At 38.1% G+C, this 25,086-nt stretch overlaps 1 protein-coding gene across 1 annotated transcript in view; it reads left to right on the forward strand.

The window, feature by feature from the left end:
* The window catches only part of LOC135226397 (TATA-binding protein-associated factor 172-like), a 165,766-nt gene that overhangs the window by 128,670 nt on the left and 12,010 nt on the right, over positions 1–25,086 (forward strand). The window contains 14 exon segments of the mRNA XM_064265884.1: positions 1,367–1,603; positions 1,804–2,071; positions 3,115–3,350; positions 4,316–4,450; positions 5,167–5,321; positions 5,453–5,594; positions 8,014–8,322; positions 9,149–9,253; positions 9,255–9,299; positions 10,595–10,743; positions 11,374–11,505; positions 20,660–20,822; positions 23,011–23,147; positions 23,394–23,475. Coding sequence (XP_064121954.1) covers positions 1,367–1,603; positions 1,804–2,071; positions 3,115–3,350; positions 4,316–4,450; positions 5,167–5,321; positions 5,453–5,594; positions 8,014–8,322; positions 9,149–9,253; positions 9,255–9,299; positions 10,595–10,743; positions 11,374–11,505; positions 20,660–20,822; positions 23,011–23,147; positions 23,394–23,475 — 2,295 coding nt within the window.

Genomic DNA, 25,086 nt, shown 5'->3' on the forward strand with positions numbered 1-25,086 from the left:
TAGAAGAACCCAAAATCTTGGAAAAGTGTAGTAGCAAACACTTGATTTTATAAAAATTACCTTGGTCAAAAGACATTGCAAACTCGTAACTACATTCTCTACTAATTGTCTGTGGTGTCATTATTATTTTAAGACTTCCTGTATACTAGTATACTATGATGGTGGAATTTAAGTGAAGATCAGAGACTATCTAATATCCATAATTGATAGAAGAATTACCTCATGCAATATTGAATGCTGATAGGTTAACCCTATTGTTTTTTATCAATCATGTAAAGGTTCTACAAAACAGGTTATGGAAATTAAAAATATTAATCTACATAACCAGTTTTGCAGACTTGAGGTTCAATTCATGGTGAAGGAATCGGAATATTAACGGGAGGTTTTAAGTCTTCTCCCAGCAAATCAGTATAGATTGAAAGTGGTGAGCCATTCTTGTCCTTACACCATGTTTGTGTAATTGTTCAGTGAGTTATAAGAATGTCAGCAATTCCCTTACTAGAAAATTGTTCTCCACCACTTTCCAATTGTCAACTCATTGAGACTCAATACTACAACCATCTCTTCAATAATGGAACTTCTCCATAAATGATACACAAAATTTAAATGTTTACATATTTACATTACCTGAGAAAACGTTTTAGTGACAAATCTGAGCATTTTGAGCACTGTATACAGGAATATTTAAGAGAAAAATGTCTGCAATATGGAAATTCACTTATAGTTTGAAATTCACTGCTTTTATTTTTGCTTTGGACTTGTCTACAATTTTCATTGCTGTAAAACTTAATAGAATTAGAGATATGACCCCATAAATGTTTGTGGTAACTTGTCTGGTAACTGGATACCAGTGCTACACATGGTATGTAATGGCCATCCTCAAGAACCAATTTCTGTCTGTAGGTATGCAATGCAAGACTAACACCAAGACATTCTTCATAAATGCCCAAATTTCACTCGACAGCAAATGAAAGTTGTTGAACTCAAATCCTCCAATGAAATTTTACCCGAATCATCTGCATTTTTAGTCTATCCAATTATGAAGCTTTTACAAAGCTCTATTTTTTATTTTTTTACAAGTAATCTTAACTGTCTGCATGCCTTTCAATGCAAAGGTTCTCAGTTTATTAGATAAAACATAATTACCAATCTTGTTAATCATATAGGAACAAATCCAATATACTGTGTAGTCAAAATTTTAGCTTAGGGTACGTATTGGTAAAATAATTCTGCTGCTGATGATCATGGTATGATTAACAATATTATTCCTACATTTTTATGGTTCTTATTACTATTGTTGTTATACTTCAAGATTTTTTGTATTTAGTATATAGCAGATGTGTGTGTGGCACTTTTTTTTCCACAGAATCAAAAACTGGCTGAAATTCAGAGGCGTGGCTGTACTTACGCTCTGATGCACATAGCACGTTACTTTGGTGAAGAGCTTCCCGAGAGGATGCCCCACCTCTGGAGTCTGGTTTTTGATCCTTTTGATTTAGTGTCAAATTCAGATATGACTTTGGACAATTCACAAGCTGTAATTAATTGGTTGCAGCTTTTAGAGGTTGTAATTCCAGCACTTCATGTAAAATTATTAACCAAGGTAAAATATTTCAAACATATCCTATGATTTATTAATTCATCATTGACTTTGATCAGGTTTTATAGCTTGAGTTTTGTATAATTTGAATATATTGTCTGTAAAGAAATTGTGCAGTATGCTTATGAATATATTATAAGGTAGAAAATTTGCAAATTCTTATAAAATGAGTCATTGAACAATTATTTTTATTCTAATTTCAGTTAGAAGTAAAGCTGCCAAAGTTAGAGGTTTGGTTATATCATCAGTATGCTGCTGTTCGCCATATGGCTACTAGAGTTATGGGAGTTTTAGCTACAGTTCTACCAGTATCAACAATGACCTATATAGTATTAAATATTATACCTTCCCTTGAAGCTGTCCATGGGGATAATCAAAGACAAGGAGCCATTGAATGCATTTTTGCATCAATTGACAGGCTTGGATTTGACGTTGTGCCTTATATTGTACTTCTTATTGTGCCTTTGTTAGGTATGTGTAAGACATTTCATTTTATGAATTGCTTTTCCTATTTGTAAGTGAGCAAGTTTAGTTTCATTTCTAGCTGAGTTTTATATAACTTTAAATTAGAAAACCAGAAGAATTTATGGAGACATGTCATCTTGAGTTGCTCAGCAGTGTTATTAAATTCTTCAGAAAGTACTGTTAATATTTTTTTAAATGATGAAATAGTGAATATTTGGAATTGATATTAGACTCCTGGATGAAAGAAGTTAGCACCAGATCTATGTTCAGAGAATAATTTCTTCATTAGATGGTACCCTTGATCTCATTAAATAGTGCTGATGGCTCTTGTCAGGGATACCTTTTGCATCTCAGACTTGGGTGAATAATATGCCATCTAGGTGCCAGTTATTAAAACTGCTGACATTTTCATAGGGGGCACAACAAGGTTGCAGATTGCTTCAGCAGTGGGTAGCAAGCCCATCCACTAGAATAGTCCACTTTGGCTGCAGCTACATATTCCTTTGATATCTGTTTATGTAGACTGACAACCCCATAAGAATCTCTCTACCATCCAGAATACACAAAAAGTGAAGCATTAGGCTGTACTTATGGATTCAGATGGCACATCATGCTTTTTTTTCTAGTTAGTCAAAAGACTAGTGTCTGGAACATTCTAAGACCATGATTGTATCCTTTTAATGAGATAGGATTGTATGAAAATGATAATTATGAAAAATGTTTATATTTTTAAGTATTGTACATTTAATTGAGTATCCTTTTAATGAAATGAGATTACTATATGAGAATGACAATTATGAAAAGTGCAGATATTTTTAAGTACTCTACAATTCATTAAATATTGTATGTGTACTAGCAATAAAAATCCTATATTATCAGTATATTCATATCAGTACTAAAAGCATAAATCTCTTATGAAATTACGTGTTTATGTTATGAAAAGGCCTGGTAATGTCTTATATTTTTTCCATAGATGAGTGCTTTTATTTTCTAGAGACAGGAAATAGACTCCTGTATCTCTTACATTTATGATTCTTTTCCTTTTGTAGGTTGCATGAGTGACCAGGACATTAATGTCCGAAATTTAGCAACCCATTGCTTTGCGACTCTTATTCGATTGCTGCCACTTGAAGGTGGAGTGCCTGATCCCCCTGACTTGAGCTCTGAACTTATGAAGCAGAAATTACGAGAGAGGGAATTCCTTGAGCATCTTTTGGATCCAGCAAAAATAGAAAGCCACAAAATTCCATTACCAATTAATGCAGAACTGAGATCTTATCAGCAGGTATGCTTGTCATCTCATATTTTATACACTAAGGGAATGTTGTTTCAGTGAATTAGTGGTGTGACTGGAACCACAATACCCCGTAACCTGGTACAGATACCACTAGTCCCTGGGTCTCAAGTTTTTTATTAATTCTACCGGCGCTAGTATTATCCTAATGTTAAGGCCTCAGGTTTGTTAGTTATGAAAAATACAAATTGGTTAAAAATTTGTAATTATTTCAGAGTATTGTTGGGTTAGTTGAGTACTATTCTGTAGTGTGAGGTATTACAAGAATATTATAAGTAAAAAGAAGTTGAGAAGAGGCTTTCCCATGCTTGGTTCATTATATGAATGTACATTGTTCCCACAAAGCCCAGTTAATTGGCAGTTCCAATTACACTGATAACTGTCTCTCAGAACCTTGAGAATCTTAAGGCAAATTATTTCAGACGTTGCTGTGCACAATACTTATACCTCAAACTGATATTAATTATTTAATTTCTAGTACTTTATTTCTGTTAGCAAATCTGCATCTTGAACATCCCTCTTTTTTAGGTTTTTTCCTTAAAATCTTTCTGGCCTTTTAATCAATAATCAACCTTAGCTATTCCTGTTGGGTTATTTGAGCAGTTTCTTTTCATAGATAATGTCTTCATAGCCTTTGAATCCTTCCTTCGAAATAGTTTTTTTTTCCATTATAGAGTTTGAGAATTTACTTTTGCTGTGTTGAAATTGGGATTCAAATCTCCCAAATCTTCTCCACTCTTTTGAGCAGCCTGTTAGGCTCCTCTTCTTCCTGTTTACATTTTGGCCTGTCTTTTGCAAGGCTTGAAGGCTCTTTTTCCCTTTTTCACTACCATTTCTTTATACCCCTTCTCTGATGTCATCAGGACAGTTAAGTATTTCATGTCTAGTTCATATTTATTGAGCACAAAAAGCATGCTATGTGCTGCTGTGATTAGTAATATTGTCTTTTCTTTCAGAGTGGTGTTAACTGGTTGGCCTTTCTTAATCGATACAAACTTCATGGTATTCTTTGTGATGATATGGGTCTTGGAAAGACACTACAATCTATCTGCATTCTGGCCAGTGACCATTTTGTAAAGGAGAAAAAGCAGGTGTGTATCTAGATTATGGTTACTATGCAGTCTCTGTGCAACATTTAAATTATTATGGTCATTAGTATACAGTCTGTGTGTGACATGAAATTATTAAGGCCAATAGTAAAGATTCTTGCTGTCTGCAGTTTACAATTTTCATAGCCACCATCGCTAAAGTTTTTGCAATTTAATGATGAAATATTTTAAAATTTTTTGTAATCATCTGGATGGATTACTGAATTAGCTCAAGGAAAGCTCAACTTCATCATAAGCTACTGACATTTCCAAAATGTTAAAACTAATAACGCTGGATACATATTTTTGCTAACTGTCAGATAGGGAAAATAAAAACCCAAAGTAGGAATAATTTTTATAAAGTCATGAAAACAATTATATACAGTAAACATTTTCATACAATCCAGTCCAATCAGTATAAGGGTAATACACTTACGTGTATGTGTGTTAACCATACTAAGGTTTTGTAGCTCATGTAGAAAAGTCAACATTCACTCAGGAGCAGCAATAATTATCAGATGTTGCATAACTACAGCAAAATGCAATAAAAGTTCATTTCCTGTTGTTTCATAGTCGCCTGTTTTGAAAGCTACAATACTGTATCAGTTCTTTTATTCAGCACAAACCTTTCCTTAATAAAGAAACTTACTTAAAAATTATGTACTTTTTAATGTCTTATTTATTAAGTGAACTAATTAGGTGATAATTTGGTATTTTAGATAAGTTCAGGGAAGTCTGAAGATGTCCTGTGGCAATCGTTGGTTGTGTGCCCTCCTACATTAACTGGTCACTGGGTTTATGAAGTTTCAAAGTTTGTTACAAAAAAGTATTTGAACCCACTGCACTACACAGGCCCCCCTGCAGAGAGAAGCAAGTATGTTTTGTCTAGACGAGTATTTTGAATAAACATGCTGAACTCTTATTAGAAAGTGATTTTGGAAAAACTGTGTAAGAGTATCTGAGGTTTTACTATTCTTGAAAGTCTCCTCTTTTTTTTATTTACAGGTTGAGATGCTTTGTACCTGATCATAATTTAATTGTTGCCTCATATGACATTGTTAGAAATGACATTCAGTTCTTCTCTCAGATCAAGTGGAATTATGTTATTCTGGATGAAGGCCATATCATAAAAAATGGTAAAACCAAGGTAATGTTATGTTAGTTAGTCTTAAAAACTCTTATCAATAAATTTGTTTTTTGTAGTTCTTAAGACCTCCATGTGACCCAGTGTAACTTGCATCAGGGCTGTTTTAAGTTTCAGAAAAAGTTTAGTTTTTTGGAACGCAGAACCCTTTTGGGGTTGCCACTGTGTCCATTGCTTGGCATACTGTAGATGGGACTAAAAATGCTTTACAGCATCTCTTTGGTCCTAGAAGTATTGAATTTTGCATTTACTCTTCAGCCATCCCCTTTGGTCTTTCTACTTACCTGTCCAACTTCTTCAAATTTACCTTGCTTCAATTTTCAATTTTCATCTCATTCAAGGAGAAATTCTGAGAGTGAGCCCTATAATGGTCTAGAAATGGGACTTGGTGATCTTGGTATATGTATTTATAATGGCTTTGGGTGGTTATTAGTAAAAAACTACTATGCATTCCAAACACGTACTTATTGTTGTGAAGTAGTTTAATGTTACAGAGTGAAAAGTGAGAGGTGTTTGAATATTTTCCTAGCCTAAACTTTCCTATATACAACAATCGTGCAATTTACCCAACCGTTCACATTCCTCAGTTTCAGTGTAATTCAGCTTAAGACTGAACAATACCACAACAAGACTTACAACTCACAAATTCCTTTAAGACAGAGAGAGGGCCTCTCTCCTACCAAACCAAACACCAAATCAGCCTCTCCTGTTCTGCCCGCTCTGTTTTTTTTTTTTTTTTTTTTACATTTCCACCCTATGCCGCCGCCATCTTGTATTCTGTGACATCACAACACAACTTTAAATACATTAAGACATTTTCTAAAATCAAACACGTTTCCCATGCATTGAACAATGCCCACATTTCACCAATACATTAAATGAAAATAAAATAACAGAATATTAGAGCAAGTAAATTACAGAACCTGGGATGACATTTAAGTCTAAAGTGAATGGATAAAATGTAGAGGCATGCTGTTACAACCAGAGGAATAAAAAAATACTAATCAGAAAGCCAAAAATATCCCCCTTTCTGTGCACTGCAGTTTGCATATTAAAAAAAAAGATAGAATAATTATTTGGATTTGTTTGGTGAAGGCTAATAAACTAGTGAACCAGTAGTGGCATTACTAAAATTTTTTAATTTTTCACCATTTTCTTCTAGCTGGTAAATATCATTTTGCTACTAAGACAATGAGAGTATCATTAAATATGGCTGAATCTTCCTCACTGGTGGAGATACAGCTCTATTTGTTTCAATATATATATACGTAGCTGCAAATTGCATTATACAATATTATTGGGAATGATCGTTCTTTAAAGAAAACTGGTGGCATGGCGAAAATGTGCATAACAGAACGAGGTAATCTGAGTGAAGAATGGGAATTTAGGCTTATTCCTTACTATGCATTAGCTTCCAGGGTTTGCAACTGGAAACTAGTCATTAAAGTATGGCCATTTCAGTTTTTAATACATTTTATTTTTCTTTTAATAATACTTACCTTAATTGCCATCTTGGTATTGGAAATACAATAACTTGTGTCTTTTCTATCCATCCTATTAAACTGCAAAAATTTATATTAAAGTAGTATTTACTGCTGAAATGTCTGAATGCACTTATGAGAATAAAAATTGATAATATAATAGTCAGGAAAGCCAAGAGTTTGCAGAAGATTACTCAGTAGTTACCTTGGTGTAAATGCAATAAGTGATATGGAGCTCTGGAAAAGGTGCTGATGAGAAGATGAGTGTCTACAGATGCAAAAATGACATTGAATGAAGAAAATGTGGGGCCAACTATCCTTTATATATGCAAATTCTGTTAGGGTGAATGAGAAAATAAAGATAGAAGCTGATGAGATAATATACTTAGGAAATGAGAAATAAGAAGAGGTGAATGGTTGAGAAATTTGGAGATCTGAAGATGTGGTAAAAAGGTTGGGATGTACAGCCAAAAAATGGTTTAGTATTTTGAGAGGGATTGGTTAAATGGAGAGATTGGAGAATGATAGTCTGTTGAAAAATGCTTGTAACTAAAAAGTTTTAGGAAGCAGGAGGAGGAGACCAAGGATGATGGGGGCAGGAGGTGATGGAGGACAGTTGAAACAAGGGCAATAGTATACTATAGGAAATAAGAATGCTATAATTAGATGCAAGTGGCACAATTTCTCTAGAGGTTCAACATAATGCTGATAAACCTTTAGTTATGTTAACTTGTTGAGGTTATATGCATTAGTTTTTTGTAGGGGTTCACTGTAGATTCAAAAGATGAAAGTAGCATTTGCTGTTGCCTGTATTTTATTTCAGTGTGAAGAGTAATAAAATAATTTTATTCTGACAAAGGAAATTAGTCTGTTTCACTTGTAACCAGGTTTTTCATATTTGCTGCAGATAAGTTAGATTGTCATTTTCTCTCCCCCCTCAGTCCTCCAAAGCCATCAAACAACTTACAGCACAGCATCGACTAATCCTGTCCGGCACACCCATCCAGAATAATGTGTTAGAGTTGTGGTCATTGTTTGACTTCCTCATGCCTGGCTTTCTGGGTAGTGAACGTCAGTTCATGGCACGTTACTCAAAACCCATCCTTCAGTCACGTGATGCAAAAAGTTCAAGTAGGGAACAAGAGGCGGGAGTTTTAGCTATGGAGGCTTTGCATCGTCAGGTACTTCCATTTCTCCTGCGGAGAGTGAAAGAAGATGTTCTACAAGATTTACCACCAAAGATTACTCAGGTAAGACTGTAGTTTAGTAAACCTTCCCAAGATGGGCTCTAATAGAGCCAAAGAGCAGGGGGCCACTCTGAAATGGACAGATTTGGTTAGTGAAACACAGAAAAGGGAACAATGCAGTATGATATCTAATAAACACTTTTTACTTGAAATTCATCTGTGAACACTGTATCTTAGTAGGCAAAATGTCTTGATCCAGACTGATGGCAAAATACCTATAGTACTAATTTATTAGCATCAGTACAAACAACCCAAAAAAAGTATGCAGCAGATACTATAAATTGAAAAACAACAAATTCCAAAGATGCATCAGTTGTCATAAAGTATCTTACAAGTGAGCAGACCGATCAGCATTTCGCATTCAACTCTTTCAGGTTAAGAATATGTAAAAGGTGTTGATATTGACTTTATTACCCATTTACCATAGTTTTTATGCAGAATGAATTATGGATACACATTGCTACTTTTGAGGGTATGTAAAGGGAAATGGAAATGGAAGGGGATAAAATCCATGTGGTAAATCCTTAGAAGATTATCTTGAACAGCTCCCATGAAAAAGGAGAATTAACTACTAAGTTTAGGAATTAGCAGAATGAAATGGAGCTAAGAAATTTTATGGCCGTACTCTAATTCATCAAGATGATAGGCATTAACAGGGGTAAGGAAGGGCCTTTAAAATTTGTTTCTGAACAGCTGTGTCAGTTACATCTAAAGTATACTCTGTAGATGTAGATGATTTCTATTCCTGGTTTCTATTGATGTACTAAAATGAGCTTAGTTTGAGGTTTGGTTTATCTGTAAGTTTTTAATATTTTGGTTCTCATTACAGGATTATTATTGTGAACTGAGCCCATTACAGGAGCAACTGTATGAAGACTTTGCGCGTACTCAGGCTAATCAAAACATCGCTGATGCTTTACGAATCCCTGACTTAGGGTGGTGAGGAATCTGCGCCAAAGGCACAGAGTCATGTGTTCCAGGTAAGATAATGAACCTGTCTCTCATTTTTGGTAAAGGTAAAATTTATTGCTCAGTACTTCTTCTTGGGAATGTTCTTGTCACAGATGATGCTTAGGAAAAAAAAAAAAAAAAAAAAAAAAAAAAAAAAAAAAAGCAATTGGTATATGTGCTAAGATTTTAGCCAGACTGTCCTGTGTTTTTGTTAGCTTGGAACAAGACATTTGTTTCAGTGTTGTGAGCAAAATATCATGTCATACTGGAGAAACGATGAAACATGGATGGTTAAGGGTAAAATTCTGTTTAAAACAGTGGAGTTATTAGTCCTGAGAAATTTGGTTAGAAGTATATAAGGGATGAATATGAAAAAGACAAGACGGATACCAGTAACCATGGCATAAATTATAAATTCTTTGTGTTTAGAGAAGTTTATAACAATCAAAGAAGAATAGAAATACTTATTATTTTAAACATACATAAGCAAATGAACAATCTATAAAAGTATTGTCAAAAATTAATAAATCAAAGTTAACGAGTAACTCGTGAATAGTTGTTATAACATAGTGATCCCACTAAATGGCAGTGATTGAAGGTGTACATTGAATGGCTATAGTCGTGATAATGTCTTACTGGTTTACATTTAAATTATTAAAATAAGAAATCAGAGCGGTAGATACGTATGTGGCATATCCCAAGGAATACTTGACATAATGTTAATGATATAGATGACATATAATAAAGGTTATTATATAATGACGGAATGTAATAGATACTCACCCAGGAATAATAGCCAATAAAAAAGATGTAAACTAGAAGAGAAAAGGTTTAATTAGTGTTATTTGGCAACACTGTGAAGTTGAGATTTTTCACTAGGTAGCCATAATTGTATCAGAATTTTTTTTTTTTTTTTTTTTTACTCATGACACACCAGTTAACTTAACTTGTTTAACATGTGCAAATCCCATTATGTACCAGTCATTCCATTATGTTGTTAGTAAGTTTATCTCCATGTAGCTCTTCCTAACATTAAATGAGCTTTTTATTAGTTTAATTTGAAATATTAAATACAGAACTTTGAATGTGTACTGGCAGCATTTGGCTTTTGTATGTGTGATAAAGTATTTTAATAATTTTATTGTTTCATTAAGAAATTTTTTTTTTTTACAAATTGTTCCATAAATGACAGCAGTTTCTGCTAGCAATAACTTTGAGGAAAACTATTAAGTATTTGTAATATCTTTTATCATAAAAATTAAAGGTATGTTCTTTCCAAATTGAGATTTCATATTTTTCAACCACTACTATTCTTCCATTACAGGCATTGCAGTATTTGCGAAAAGTATGCAATCATCCAAAGCTGGTTATCAAGCCTCAACATCCAGAATATGAAAGAATAGCAGCTAAACTTAGAGAATCGAATTCTTCTTTATCAGATATCCATCATTCTGCAAAACTTCCTGCACTCAAGTATGTAGTGCATGTCAGTCGTTTTTGTAATGCTGATTCCATTGTGAACAAAAAGTGAAGGGTGTCCTCAAGGGTCAGTTCAAGGTTTAAAATGGGCAAGTGCATCTTGAGTAAATAATATGTATAGGATTTTTTGTTTTGTACTTTTTAAGTCATCTTTTTGGTGTCATTTCCTGCTTTGCTGTCCAAGTTAAGAAGAAAACTGGAGCAAGGTAAATCTACATCATTTGGACAGTGAAGCAGGAAATTGACCAAAGAAGATGACTAAAAAGTAAAAAAACAAAAAGCAACTTCTGCTTAATTCTCTTCTCAAACAAACAAAACGTTTATTAAATGCAGTATTTTATTTTGAACAGTTTTTATACAATTAGTGACAGCAATGAAATTTCAGTAATGAATGATGAAATTCCAAGTCTTAATTTTGAAACTGTGGATTAAAAAAAATAAAAGCTGTTGACTAGTATTTCCCATCTGTTGTATCCATTTTGTACTAATGGCTGAATTGATATCGGGATATATATATATATATATATATATATATATATATATATTATATATAATATATATATACTATATATATATATATAGAATAATATATAGTAAACTTTTTGATTTTTTTTTCATTTTCAGACAGTTGCTGTTGGACTGTGGCATTGGTGTAGACAGTGCAACAGGTACCGAAGCTGTTGTTTCCCAACATAGAGCTCTCATCTTTTGCCAACTTAAGTCAATGTTGGATATTATCGAAAAAGATTTGCTCAGGTAAGATGAAGTATATTAGATTATAGAAAATAATTGCACTTCCTATTCTGGTATTTAGGGTTTCATATGTCCAGATGCCACACAATGCATATATAGTATAGAGGAACTTCAGTAACTGAAAATATTTTAACGACAAAGAAGAGAGCCCTTCACCATATTTGAAATCTGGGTGGAACTGTAATTACTTGAAGCCATCTGCATTTTGGGTATGAAAATACCCAAAAGTTGTTAGTGTACTTGAAAACAAATGTTTGTATGGAAAACCACAGTTTTGAATGTCATGCTCCCCTCCAGTGTGGAGACACTAAAACCAACTACAGTCCATAATGAGTGAATCTAACAATGAGAGAGGGAAAAAATAATAATAGTACATAGAATGTCAGTAGCCAATAAAACGGCCTAATTTCATGGGAACATCATTGTCACTATCTAGACAGGACATTTAGGAAATAATATATCAGTCAAGCATAAGTTACTAGGAAGTAACCAGAATATACAACAATTTTTTACATTTAGGAAATAATATATCAAGTAAAACACAAGTTACTAGGAAGTAACCAGAATATACAACAGTTTTTTTTAAATACAAGAAGACAAACATTGTGTCAGAACAATGACACTCTAGTTTTTACTTTTTTTTAAATTACAAACAATTTAGTAATAAAAATAGCTGGCATTTAATTGTCAAGACCCAAACAGCTATTTTTACACTTTTGCATTGTTTATTTTGGTACTCTAATACATAACTGGTGTTTTACTTGACATTATTTTGTACATGTCTTCTTTAGATAATGACAATGCTTTTCCCTAGAAATTAGCCTGTTTTATTAGTTATACAGGCAGTCCCCGGGTTACGACGGGTTCGGCTTACGACGTTCTGAGGTTAAGGCGCCTCTCAATTATATTCATCAGACATTATTTCCAGGGTTACGACGCATATTCCAGGGTTACGATATCTACAACGCTTATCTGGCAGATGAAATATAAAACCAGAAATGCAAAATAATCAATATTTGAAGGTTTTTTAGATGAAAAATGCAATAATAATGCAGTTTACATAGTTTTCAATACACCCAAAGCATTAAAAGTAAGGTTTTCTTAGGATTTTTGACGATGTTCTGGCTTACAACGATTTTTGGCTTACAACTCGTCTGAAGAACAGAACCCCCATCGTAACCTGGGGACTGCCTGTATTGATATTTAATGTATTATTACTGTTTTCTTTCTCTCTCTTTGTTTGCTTCACTCATAATGGACTGTAATTGAGCTTTAGTGTATCCACACTGAAGATTGAGCTTGACTTTCCAAAACTGTATGTGGTTTAGAATTTATTTGGTCTCCAGTATGTGGTTTCATTTCAAGTATTAAATATTGATACTGATGTGTTATTGTCATGTTACTGTATTCTCAGGCATAATTCACTTTTCTTAACTTTAACCCAGCATAGAATCTGAGTCATTAATTTTCTGATAAGAATGGACTTTAGACATTACAAAGAAAATTTCATTTTGTTCATGAAACTTACCTGTCAGATATTTATATAGCTGTATTCTCCGACGTCTGACAGAATTTCAAAACTCCCGGCACTTGCAGTGGGCGGACAGGTGGTTAGTACGCATTCCCGCCGCTGGGAGGCGGATATCAGGAACCATTCCCATTTTCTATTCAGATTTTTCTCTGTCGCCGGTCGGTAAACAACTGTTTACAGACTTCCGCCTAGGATTTTGAAACTTCTTGTGCTAACTTGAGTATTCTGATTGACTTTTGGTTTTGATTTGGCTTGTTGGCTTGGCATACGTGATAGTGGATTTGATTTGGATTTTGGCTTTGACTTTTCTTTGATTACGATGTCTGGATCTAGCTCTGCTAGCTTCAGGGTGTGCAAGGTACAGGAATGTAAGGTGAGGTTGCCGAAAGCTTCGGTAGACCCTCATTCGGTGTGCTCGAAATGTCGAAGTCATGTATGTATGTTGAATGATAGATGCATCGAGTGTGAGCAATTGACTGAAATTGAATGGAAGGCATATGATTCTTACGTGAGAAAGCTAGAGCGTGATAGAATCAGGAGGTCTTCCTCTAGAAATGCTTCTGTGAATAGAAGTCAGGGTAGAATTGTATCTCCATTAAATCCTCCTGTAGATGTAATTCACCCTATCCTGTTGTATCGCCACCCGACAATCAGGGTAGTGTCTGCAGAAGGGGAAACGTATTATCTACGATTTATGGGAGTCGATTCGCGCTTGGAATCGAAGTGATTGCTTTACAATCAAATGTGGATAAGTGCAATGATAGTGTTAGTGCATCTAGTGTTGTGGAGGGGGCGTCAGATCGGCCCCATAATGCCTCTAGGCCTAGGCCCCTGCCGGACTCCCAGGCCTTAGGGAGAAGGCAAGGCGAAAGCCGAAGGAGGGTTACGGGATCTAATAACCGGTCTGACGTCCCTTCGGCAGAAACTGAGGACGAATCTCAGGCTGCCAGGGTTCGTGCACGGGCACGAATCCTTAAAGAGTGCTTCTCTTCTTCCGAGGCTTCCTCTCCTCGCCGGGGTTGGGACTCTCGGAGGACCTCTCATGGGGAGAGCGGCAGGGGCGCAAGGTGCCGCACAGGCGGCCGTCGTCCTTGTCGCCCTCTTAAGAGAGGTTTCAGAGAAGAGGATGCAAGACGTTCGGGAAGACGCTTCTTATGACGCTCGGCGTCTTAAGCAGCGAAGCGCTTGCCAGGACGCTCGAGCAGACGCTTCTCACGCTCGCCAGGACGCTCGAGCTGACGCTATTCAGGACGCACGGCGTCGTACACATCAGGACGCTCGTCAGGACGCTCAGCAGGACGCTTCTCAGAACGCTCGGCATCTTATACATCGGGATGCTCGGCAGGACGCTTCTCAGGACGCGCGGCGTCTTACATATCGGGACGCTTGCCAGGACGCTCGGCAGGATGCCTTGGAAGAATGTTCGAGTCCGAAGCGTCAAGATATTTCACAGGATATTAAAGTGTCAAAGATAAGGAAACAGCGATTGGTTACTTTAAACTCTTCTTCATCTAGAGGCACCCTCTTGCGAACGGGGCCTCAAGGATTATTATTATCGCGATCTTTGAAGGACACTGATGACCGAGAGAGATTCTTCTAGTGATCTGTGCCCTACGGATGATGACGAGCCAACAGCGTCAGCGGCTTCAGACTATAAGACTTTAACGAATCTACTTAAGAACTTGTTTCCAGACAATTTTCAAGCGCCCGTTCCTTGCTCTCCCCCTTCACAATTAGCCTCATCGAAGGCCAGGAAGGCCCCCCCCCCCCCTCCTGGTCTTCGTTAAAATGGACACTTCGCGCTCTGCGAAGAGAGTGTTTAAGAGAATTCAGGATTGGATGGATTCAAGGAAAGGCTAAAGGGAAGACTTCTTTTGCTCTTCCCCATCTAGACTGATGGGAGAGCGGGGATCTGGTACGAAACGGGAGAAGAGGCAGGATTGAAAGCACTGTCTTCTTCTCAAGGCGATTTCGCGAATTTAGTGGACGCTCCGAGGAGGTCTTATTTGTCATCAGCAAAGGTTTCCTGGACGATGTCGGAAACAGATCATCATCTCAAGGGGATATTTAAGATGCTGGAAGTGTTTAACTTCTTAGATTGGTGCTTGGGGGCCTTGGATTTACAATCTAGGAGTCAAGACTCTATTTCTTTGGAGGAGCTTTCAAGTGTGCTGGCTTGCATGGATAGAGCAGTAAGGGATGGCTCTGATGAATTAGCTTCTCATTTTGCTACCGGGCTGCTAAAAAAGAGAGCTCTCTATTGCAGTTTTGCGGCGAAAGCGGTTTCTCCCGCGCAGAAGGCGGAATTATTGTTCGCCCCCTTCTCTACACATCTATTTCCGCAGGCCATGATTAAGGATCTGTCGGTAAACTTGCAAGAGAAAGCAACGAGGGACCTCTTGACTCAGTTTCGCAGACGCTACTCCCCAGGCTTCTACTTCAACCGCTCAGGCCCCCAAGAAGAAATTTAAGCCCTTTCGTGGAGCACCTTCCTCTAGGGGTTCTGCGAGAGGAAGGGGATCCTTTAGAGGCAAGACCTCTTCTATCAAGAGAGGAAAAAATTGACGTTTCTGCCCTTCAGGCACCTGTAGGTGCGAGACTCACCTTATTTGCTCAGGCATGGAGGACGATAGGATCAGACACCTGGTCCCTAGATGTGATCGAGAGAGGATACAAGATCCCTTTCCTCTCTGCGCCTCCTTTGAGCATGAAGCCGATAGACCTGTTGCCCGCATACCAGTCAGAGAAGCAACAGATTTTGCTCGACCTTCTAGACCAAATGTTGGAAAAGAAAGCCGTAGAAGAAGTCCTGAGCTGGATTCCCCAGGCTTCTACAACAGGTTATTCCTGGTCCGAAGCAGTCTGGGGATGGAGACCTGTCCTAGACGTCAGCAGACTGAACCTGTTTGTAAAGAAAGAGAAATTCAGGATGGAACATCTCCGTCTGTGTTAGGGGCCTTGAGACCAGGGATTGGATGGTGTCATTGGACCTACAAGACGCTTATTTTCCACGTCCCGATCCATCCTCAATCAAGGAAAATTCCTGAGGTTCGTCTTAAAAGGGCAGGTCTTCCAGTTCAGGGCTCTTTGCTTTTGGTCTGAGTACGGCACCGATGGTTTTTACTTTCCTCATGCGGAATGTAGCGAAATGGTTTCACCTATCAAAGATAAGAGTCTCGCTCTACCTGGACGACTGGCTAATTCAGTCGTCTTCGGAGTCAAGGTGCCTGGAGGGACCTTCAGACGACATTGCAGCTGACGAAGGCCCTGGGCCTAATAGTCAATTACGAGAAGTCCCATCTGATCCCCACGCAGTCCATCGTGTATCTGGGATTCAGATGGATTCAGCGGCTTTTCAAGCTTTTCCATCAAAGGAACGTCAGCAGAAATCTAGAGAAAGTGTCAGCCTTCTTAGGGAAAGAAACATGCTCGGCGAAGGAATGGATGAGTCTGCTGGGAACCATTCTTCGCTGGAGAAGTTTGTTTCCCTGGGGAGGTTGCCAGCCTCAGGCCACTCCAGTTTTTTATGGCAGAAAACTGGAAGGACAAACAGAATCTAGACTCGACTTTGGTAATCTTACAAGCGGTCAAGGATCAACTGAAGTGGTGGCAAGATCCGATCAAACTTTCGGAAGGACTGTCCCTCAACCTTTTGAGCCCCGACCTAGTGTTGTTTCTCAGACGCCTCCATGGTGGGCTGGGAGCAACACTAGGCAAGGAGGAAGTGTCAGGCCTCTGGAGAGGGGAACAGAGGTCCTGGCCACATAAACTTAAAAGAGTTGGAGGCCATTCGGTTGGTCTTCAATTCTTCGAGAACGATTGGTGGGCCGAGTTGTCCAGATCAACTCGACAACACTACGGCTCTCGCTTCATCAAAAAGCAGGGGGACACACTCTCGATCACCTGTTCATGGTAGCGAGAGAAATCCTTCTATGGGCGAAAGCTCGAAGCATAGTGATCCTAACAAGGTTCATTTCAGGAATACAAAATGTCCGAGCGGATCTTTTAAGCCGTCAACATCAGATGCTTCCCACAGAATGGACCCTCCATCTAGAGGTTTGCCAAGAGCTATGGAAGTTGTGGGGACGACCGCTAGTCGACCTCTTCGCAACCTCGAAAACGAAGAGGCTTCCGATTTATTGCTCTCCAGTTCTCGACCCGGAAGCAATAGCGATAGATGCCATCCTATGGGACTGGGACTTGGGGATGGACGTTGTACCGCCTTTCCCCCGTTCAAACTCTTAGGAGAGGTGACAAGGAAGTTTGCGGCGTCGCCAGGAGCGAGAATGACTGATCGCCCCCTTTTGGCCCTCAAGCGATTGGTTCACGGAGGTCATGTCTCTTCTGGTGGACTTCCCAAGAACCCTGCCAGAGAGAGTAGATCTTCTCAAACAGCCCCACTTCGAGAGGTACCACGGAAACCTATCCGCTCTGAGTCTGACAGCGTTCAGACTATCAAGAAGTTGGCCAGAGCGAGAGGTTTTTCAAGACCAGTGGCAGAGGCTATTGCCAATGCGAGAAGACCTTCCTCTCGAGCGGTTTATCAATCGAAGTGGGCTGTCTTCAGGAGGTGGTGTAGGAAGAAAGGTACTTCCTCCTCCACGACCTCTGTGAACCAAATTGCTGAGTTTCTCCTTCATTTGAGAAATGTGGACAGACTTGCAGTGCCCACAATAAAAGGATACAAGAGTATGCTGTCAGCTGTCTTCCGTCACAGAGGGTTGGACCTGACAAATGATAAAGACCTTCACGATCTTTTGAGATCGTTTGAAACAACTAAAGTACCGCAACCGAAGGTCCCATCATGGAACCTTGACGTAGTTCTAAGGTTCTTGATGTCGGCTCTCTTTGAACCTCTGCATGCTGCCTCTTTGAAAGACACTACTAGGAAGGCGATTTTCCTAACTGCTCTTGCCACGGCAAAAAGGGTTAGTGAAATTCAAGCAATGAGTAAATATGTGGGTTTCAGAGGACACAGTGCAGTGTGCTCCCTGAATCCTAATTTCTTAGCTAAGAATGAGAACCCATCTAACCCTTGGCCAAAAACCTTTGAAATCAAGGGGTTAGCAGAGTTCATCGGACAAGAGCCAGAGAGAGTCCTGTGCCCACTGTCAGGGCTCTCAAATTGTTTTTACTTGCAAAAGACCAAAGACTCGGGGTCCTTCTGAAAATCTATGGTGCTCTGTTAAGAGACCCGACTTTCTATGTCGAGAATGCACTGGCATTCTTTTTAGCGAAAGCACCATCAGGGAGGCCCATGCGTCCTGCCCGGATGGTGATCTGAAACTTTGAAAATAAAAGCCATGAAGTGGAGAGCTGTTTGCAACTTCAATGGCATTTCAAAAGAATATGGCACTCAGCGATATAATTAGCTACTTTTTGGCGAAGCAACTCTGTGTTCGCTTCACATACCTGCGGGGATGTGAAGACGGCATATGAGAAACTGCGAAGTCGCTAGGGACCATACATATCCGCAGAAATGGTTTGTTGTTGGGGCAGGAAGCAGCACGAATCCTATCCTATAGAAAAGGGATAGGTGTGCTTTTAATTTTGGTGTTGGTTTATGGTTAAAGGGTTGGTCGCTTGAGGCGCTTTCCCTTTCTTTAGCCTAGAAGGTATGGGACTAACTTCGATAGGTTAGGTCAGGTGTGGGTTTGGTTTTTTTTAGCTTTGTTGCCCTCACAGTATGGTCAATATGGTCTAGTCACATTGTGGTCACGCTCCCGTTGACAGATCATCTAGAATCACCAGCTATATAGGTCACTACCTTGCTGGAGACTCTAGTAAAGCAGAAGCAGACTTGGGCGACAGTAATCACGAAGTCAGCTATGCTAACAGGTAAGGAACCAAGATGTCAATCATCTGCATGTAATTTGTTTCCTAAAATCCTTCTATTCTGGCCCTTCCCACCTCCAATGGTGGGATTCAGCTATATATATATCTGACAGGTAAGTTTCATGAACAAAATGTTATTGTCATGATACAATAAAGTTTGTTCATACTTACCTGGCAGATATATATAATTAAGTACCCACCCACCTCCCCTCAGGGGACAGTGGTATGAAAAATCTGAATAGAAAATGGGAATGGTTCCTGATATCCGCCTCCCACGGCGGGAAGGGGTACTAACCACCTGTCCGCCCACTGCGTGTGCCGGAGTTTTTGAAAATTCTGTCTGACCGTACGTAGGAAATACAAGCTATATATATATCTGCCAGGTAAGTATGAATAAATTTTATTGTATCATGACAATAATATTTTTACATACATAAAGAACATTTTGTTTTTACAGACATTACAAAGAATGTTTTATTGTTCATACGTGAACAAACCTTCGGTCTTAACAATAGGATCATTTCTAGCGCCTAGCTGGATCCGGTTAAAATGCAGATGAAAAGCAAGGAATCTTGTGAGATCTGGCAATGCGTGTGTATGTCGGGTAAAGAATGGTCAAGGACCATGCACCTACGCCACCGCATCAGTCTTTTCTTAACTGCCTGGGGGAGAGGTCATAACATTGACCTTTCTCAGCTTTTACCCGGTTCATTGCCCGTTTTGAATGTGTGTGTGTGTGTGTGTGCTGTTATTATGGCTGCTTCTGCTCCTTCTCGGCCTCGTCATTGTGTGTGCCCCGAACTCCAGGTTCTCCGTGTTCTAGTTTTTTGGCTTCGGCTGCAACCCCACCCCCACATCACTTGCAGTAGGTGTCGCTCTATGTTTTTACATTAACGAAGCCTTGTACGGAATGCTGTGCGTGGCCTAAGAGCAGTGGAAGTTGTTTTTAACAAGAGGGAACATCGTAGGATTTCCTCCTCCTTCCTGATGCTTCGTCTCCTGATACGATCACACCCCATAGTAGTGTGGTGCCTTGGCCCTCTTTTTCTTCCATCGATTCGTCATTGGAAGTTTCGGGAGACCCTCAGGCTGTTTTTTGTATGTCTCCCCTCCTTCTTCGGGAGTTAATTTGATTCCCGAGAGGAAGGAGGTTTTTTCATCATTGTCTTTATTTGTATAGAGTCGGAAGAGTTGGAGGCGTCCAAGATGGCGGCATTTTGGAAGACCATGGGGCTACAGGGTTCTCCATCCTTGGAGGGTTTGCTGTCGCTTTTCATGGATGTTGGCCCCCCCTCCTCATATTGTCCAGGCCCACCCCCTCTTCCTGCCCTCATCTTCGTGGGTAGCCGAGGTCAGCCATATTGTATTGCTCCGCCAGTAACAGTTACCGCTTCTTCGAGTCAGAGGGAAGGCGTGGTGTCAGCCCCACTAGTGACGTCACAGGGTCAGCCATTTTGTATCCTTCCGCCAGTGGCGTCTGCTTCCCATTCAGATCGAGAAGGAAGCCGTGACATCATCGCTGCTTGACGTCACTTCAATCGATGACGTCACTCTCAGTCTTTCCTGGAGTTGGGAAAGACTGACATGGTGGCGTAGGTGCATGGTCCTTGACCATTCTTTACCTGAAATACGCACACGTCGCCAGATCTCACAAGATTCTTTGCTTTCATCTGCATTTTAACCGGATCCAGCTAGGCGCTAGAATTTATCCTATCATTAAGACCTCAGGTTTGTAGCTATGAAAAATACAAATTGTCTTAGAAAATTTGTAACTTTTTACATTTCTTACAGGCAGCACCTTCCTGGCGTGACTTACTTGAGATTAGATGGCTCAGTACCAGCAGGATCCCGTCATGCATTAGTACAAAGGTTCAATGCTGATCCCTCAATTGATCTTCTTCTACTTACAACACAAGTAGGAGGGCTTGGACTTAACTTGACCGGAGCAGACACGGTAAGTGACTGTTTTTCATACCAGTTGTAATTCTGTTATGCTGTAAATTTAAAAGATTTAATTTCTTATAAAATTCCCAGTGTATTTTTAAAGAGATTAAAATGAACTGTATTTAATAAAACTACGCTTGGTATGCTATTTTACATTATGTACTTCACCTGATTTGGTTCACAAAAGCTTGTCAGTAATAATTTAATAAAATATGAAGTACGTACTGTAAATGACACTGTATTTTACACCTGAAAAAGATTTACAATTATGAAACAAATGATCAATATTTAATAAAACTGTATGCTTTGTATGCTATTTTACAATATGTCATTAAGCTGATTTGGTTCATAAAAGGTTTGTCTGTAATAACTTAATGAAATATGAATTACAGTAAATGACACTGGTTTTCATACTGGAAAAAGATTTAGTTATTAAACATCTTCTAAAATTAAAACACCATGTTAAAAATTTGTCTTGTAGTATATGATGATAGATTATAATCACAAAGGAATAGGTATTACCAAAATGTAAGTAAAATTGTTGTTAAATTGGAAGATAGTGGTACATGAAACAAATCTAAAATTGTTATGTTAAATTGGAAGATAGTGGTACATGAAACAAATCTAAAATTGTTATGTTAAATTGGAAGATAGTGGTACATGAAACAAATTAAAATTGTTATGTTAAATTGGAAGATAGTGGTACACGAAACAAATCTAAAATTGTTATGTTAAATTGGAAGATAGTGGTACATGAAACAAATCTAAAATTATGTTAAATTGGAAGATAGTGGTACATGAAACAAATCTAAAATTGTTAAATTGGAAGATAGTGGTACATGAAACAAATCTAATAACATCTTTTAAACACACAAAGTTCTGTTACAATAACATTTTGTTGTGCTGGTTGAGAATTCTTCATTCAAGATTCCAAAAACAGAAAACTGTCAAATTCCCCCCAAAATTTTTTCAGTGTTAACGTGATGTGCCTTAAATGGAAGATTTCACAAGACTCAAAATTTTACGAGGCGCTATGGAGCTGAACTCTCTCTCTTGATTTGTGTATAATATAATTTTATTAAAGTTTTGATAAACTGCGATTAGTATGTGTTAAAGTGTACAAACTGTACAGTGCATTACTCAATTACACAATGATTCAATGGCAGCAAATGATTTAATATTACATATTTCCTATAACCTAAGTTCAAGTAGCTTAAGATGTGTTTTGGAAGATGAAAAATTTTCATTTTTGTTTAGCACAAAATTAACAACAACATTGCTGCAATATAAAACTAAAGTATCTGTATTCTTTGGGGAGAAAGAACTACATGAAACACGTGCGTTATGAAGCAGACCTTTGCTAGTAATATTTTATACAATCTACAATAAAGATATGGCTTCCTCGCCCAGAAGTAGGTTTTTCCTACGTCAAAATCCCTTTTATACCTTATGTCCTGAATAGTAATTCCTACCCTTCATTCCTTAGCTAACCTACACTAGTGCTTTTCTTTCCTCTTACCTTGGCACCTGTTCCTGCAAAATGTATTTTAAGTAATATCTGAAATAACTGACAAAGAGGATTGATTCATTAACTACTGTACATGAAGCATTTCATTAACATCAAGCAACACCTCAAGACTGGCTTCAATAGATTCACGCTGCTACTGATGCTAAAGTTACACCACCAGTGTCTACACTAAAAGTTTTTTACCACTATTCTTCTGGTATTAAATTGTTTGTGCGAAGACCTGACTTGGGGTTGTCTTACACAGCTAGTACAGCCCAGTACAAACTTTTAATTTGTAAACTTTGGGTGCTGGCTTATACACCTAGTGATCTTGTACACTATCACAAATGGTATCCTGTTAGTCATTAGCATATTTTCTATTTTTCGTTTTTCCTTTTTTCACCATTGCTAATACACCATTAACATTGCATTGTTTATACAAAGCTACTATGTATATTTAAGATTTAAGAGAATATTTTCTTTCTTGCACTTACAAGACCAAAACAGTATTAATTAGTACTAAAATTTATGAAGTACTACATACTACCATCCTTTGTGAAAGATAATTGGCATAAGACAGATTACCGTTTTCAATAAATATATTTTACAAGTTTTTCATGCCTTCTTCAGGTACCCTTTTAAAAACTGAGGTCATAAAGGAATAAGAAGTTAATAGATTATAATTTTCCAGGTAATATTTGTTGAACATGATTGGAATCCAATGAGAGATCTACAAGCAATGGATCGAGCTCATCGAATTGGTCAGAAGAGAGTGGTCAATGTTTACAGGCTAATTACAAAAGGAACACTGGAAGAAAAAATTATGGGGTAAGTTATGAGATTTGCTTCAAAGCTCCTTTCTTCATAACTTTTTACCTGTTCAGTATAAAATTCAGGGAGAGTGCTGGGCATTAATTTCAGGAGTTTACACCAAAAGAATTGCAAAAGATAATTTAGTTACCCAAGTAATACGTAGTACTTTATTTAAAGAAAATATACCAATTTTAATAGCCTAATATTTTTATTAGTACAATTAAGAAAGCAATATAATTTATGTACTTGTAAATTTTACAGATTGCAAAAGTTCAAGATGATGACTGCAAATACTGTAATTAGTCAGGAGAATTCAAGTTTGCTGAGCATGGGAACAGATCAGGTAATGTAAATTGATGAAAATTAAATCATGATATTTTTACACTCTGAGTTCTACTTTGTTTACATACTTTTGTTGAAATATTTTACTCCTCTTTTTAAACGTATAATAGATTGGTTGTATAACAGGTTCCAGGATCTTACACACTAGAGTTTTCTGGGCTCAGCCGTGTCGCTCCCGTGAAATATGTCTGCTTTAGCACTATTTCTAGTAAAACTAGGGGGGGATTTCACTGGGCGACACGGCTTCCTCGCCCAGAAATAGATTTTTCCTACGTCAAAATCCCTTTTCTGGGCTCAGCCGTGTCGCTCCCGTGAAATTGTACCAGAGAAACACCAAGCTACATCACCCTGAAACGAAATAGAATATTAAATTGTATAAATTAACACCATACACCAAGTCAAATAACAAAGAAATGTGCTGCGGTAGAATGTTAATAATGCTGGCATAATGGAAAATATTCATATGACACAAGGACAGTACTATATTGATGTTGTAGCAGGAGACACTGACCTCCCTACAGCTATTGCATGATATTTAAGATCCTCCAAGGACTTAAGGTAATGCTTTGGAAAACCCAGTGTGACTTCCAACCAGTATACTTCTTCAGATCATCAAAGTACATATATTTGAAGAAATTTACAGAAGTTGTTATAGACCGAATATCACGAGCTTTGGGAAAGGACCCTGGGCTGTCTTTCTTGGTAAAATACAAAAACTGCTGCGCAATGCCCTTTAGAGATATGGTACCACCACCGCCCCACATGAAAAAGGGGGGGAGGAGGGCCTTCGGAAAAGGTAGATGTTCCAGATAAATAGTCCTTAGGAGTTTTAACAGGACATAAAGAAGGATGTTGCGGAATCGGAACAACCTTCCATGGTGATCACCTTACCAAAGGGTTCTTATTCTTAGCCATAAAATATTTATTTGGTGAAAGCAACACGTCACCCGAGGAAAGGAATTCTATATGCCCTTGGCCACTAGATAAAGATGACATCTGCGATGTTCTGGCACCTGAAGCCAGACTTAATAAAAACAGTGCCTTACGCAAAAGGGTTTGGCAATCACATTTGAAGTTGTCTGTTTTAGAGTCTAACCTGAGAACATCGTTAAGAAACCATGACACTGACGACGGCCTGTGAATAAGCCGCAGGCGTGCATAAGCCCTTGGGATTGGGGTGAAATAAGACTCAGACAGATTTATACCAAACCCGAGAAGAAAAATCTTTTTCAGAGCTGATTTAGTGGTTGTTATTGTGGCAACTGCCAAGCCTTGTTCGAATAAAGTCCTGAAGAATGTTATAGCCACGTTCATTGTCATTACTTTGACATTTGATTCCCTGAGAAATGTAGGCAATTGTTTAACTGCTGAACCATATTGGCGAAGTGTAGATTCTCTTTTGTCTGACTCCAAGAACAAAATGTTCTGTGGATCAATGTCCCCTATCCTCCTACCTGCAAACTTCATGAAATCCATAAAGATAGGGTTTTGTGAAGACCTGAGGAATCGAACACAGTCACCGTTTGAACTTGTTGCGACAGCCTCAAGTCCAGGAGAGGGTGAGGATGAAGACCTAGTTCCTGGAGAAGGGGAAACCAATTGTTCTTGGGCC

Source organism: Macrobrachium nipponense, chromosome 14 (assembly GCF_015104395.2).
Source record: "Macrobrachium nipponense isolate FS-2020 chromosome 14, ASM1510439v2, whole genome shotgun sequence".
Classification (NCBI taxonomy): domain Eukaryota; kingdom Metazoa; phylum Arthropoda; class Malacostraca; order Decapoda; family Palaemonidae; genus Macrobrachium; species Macrobrachium nipponense.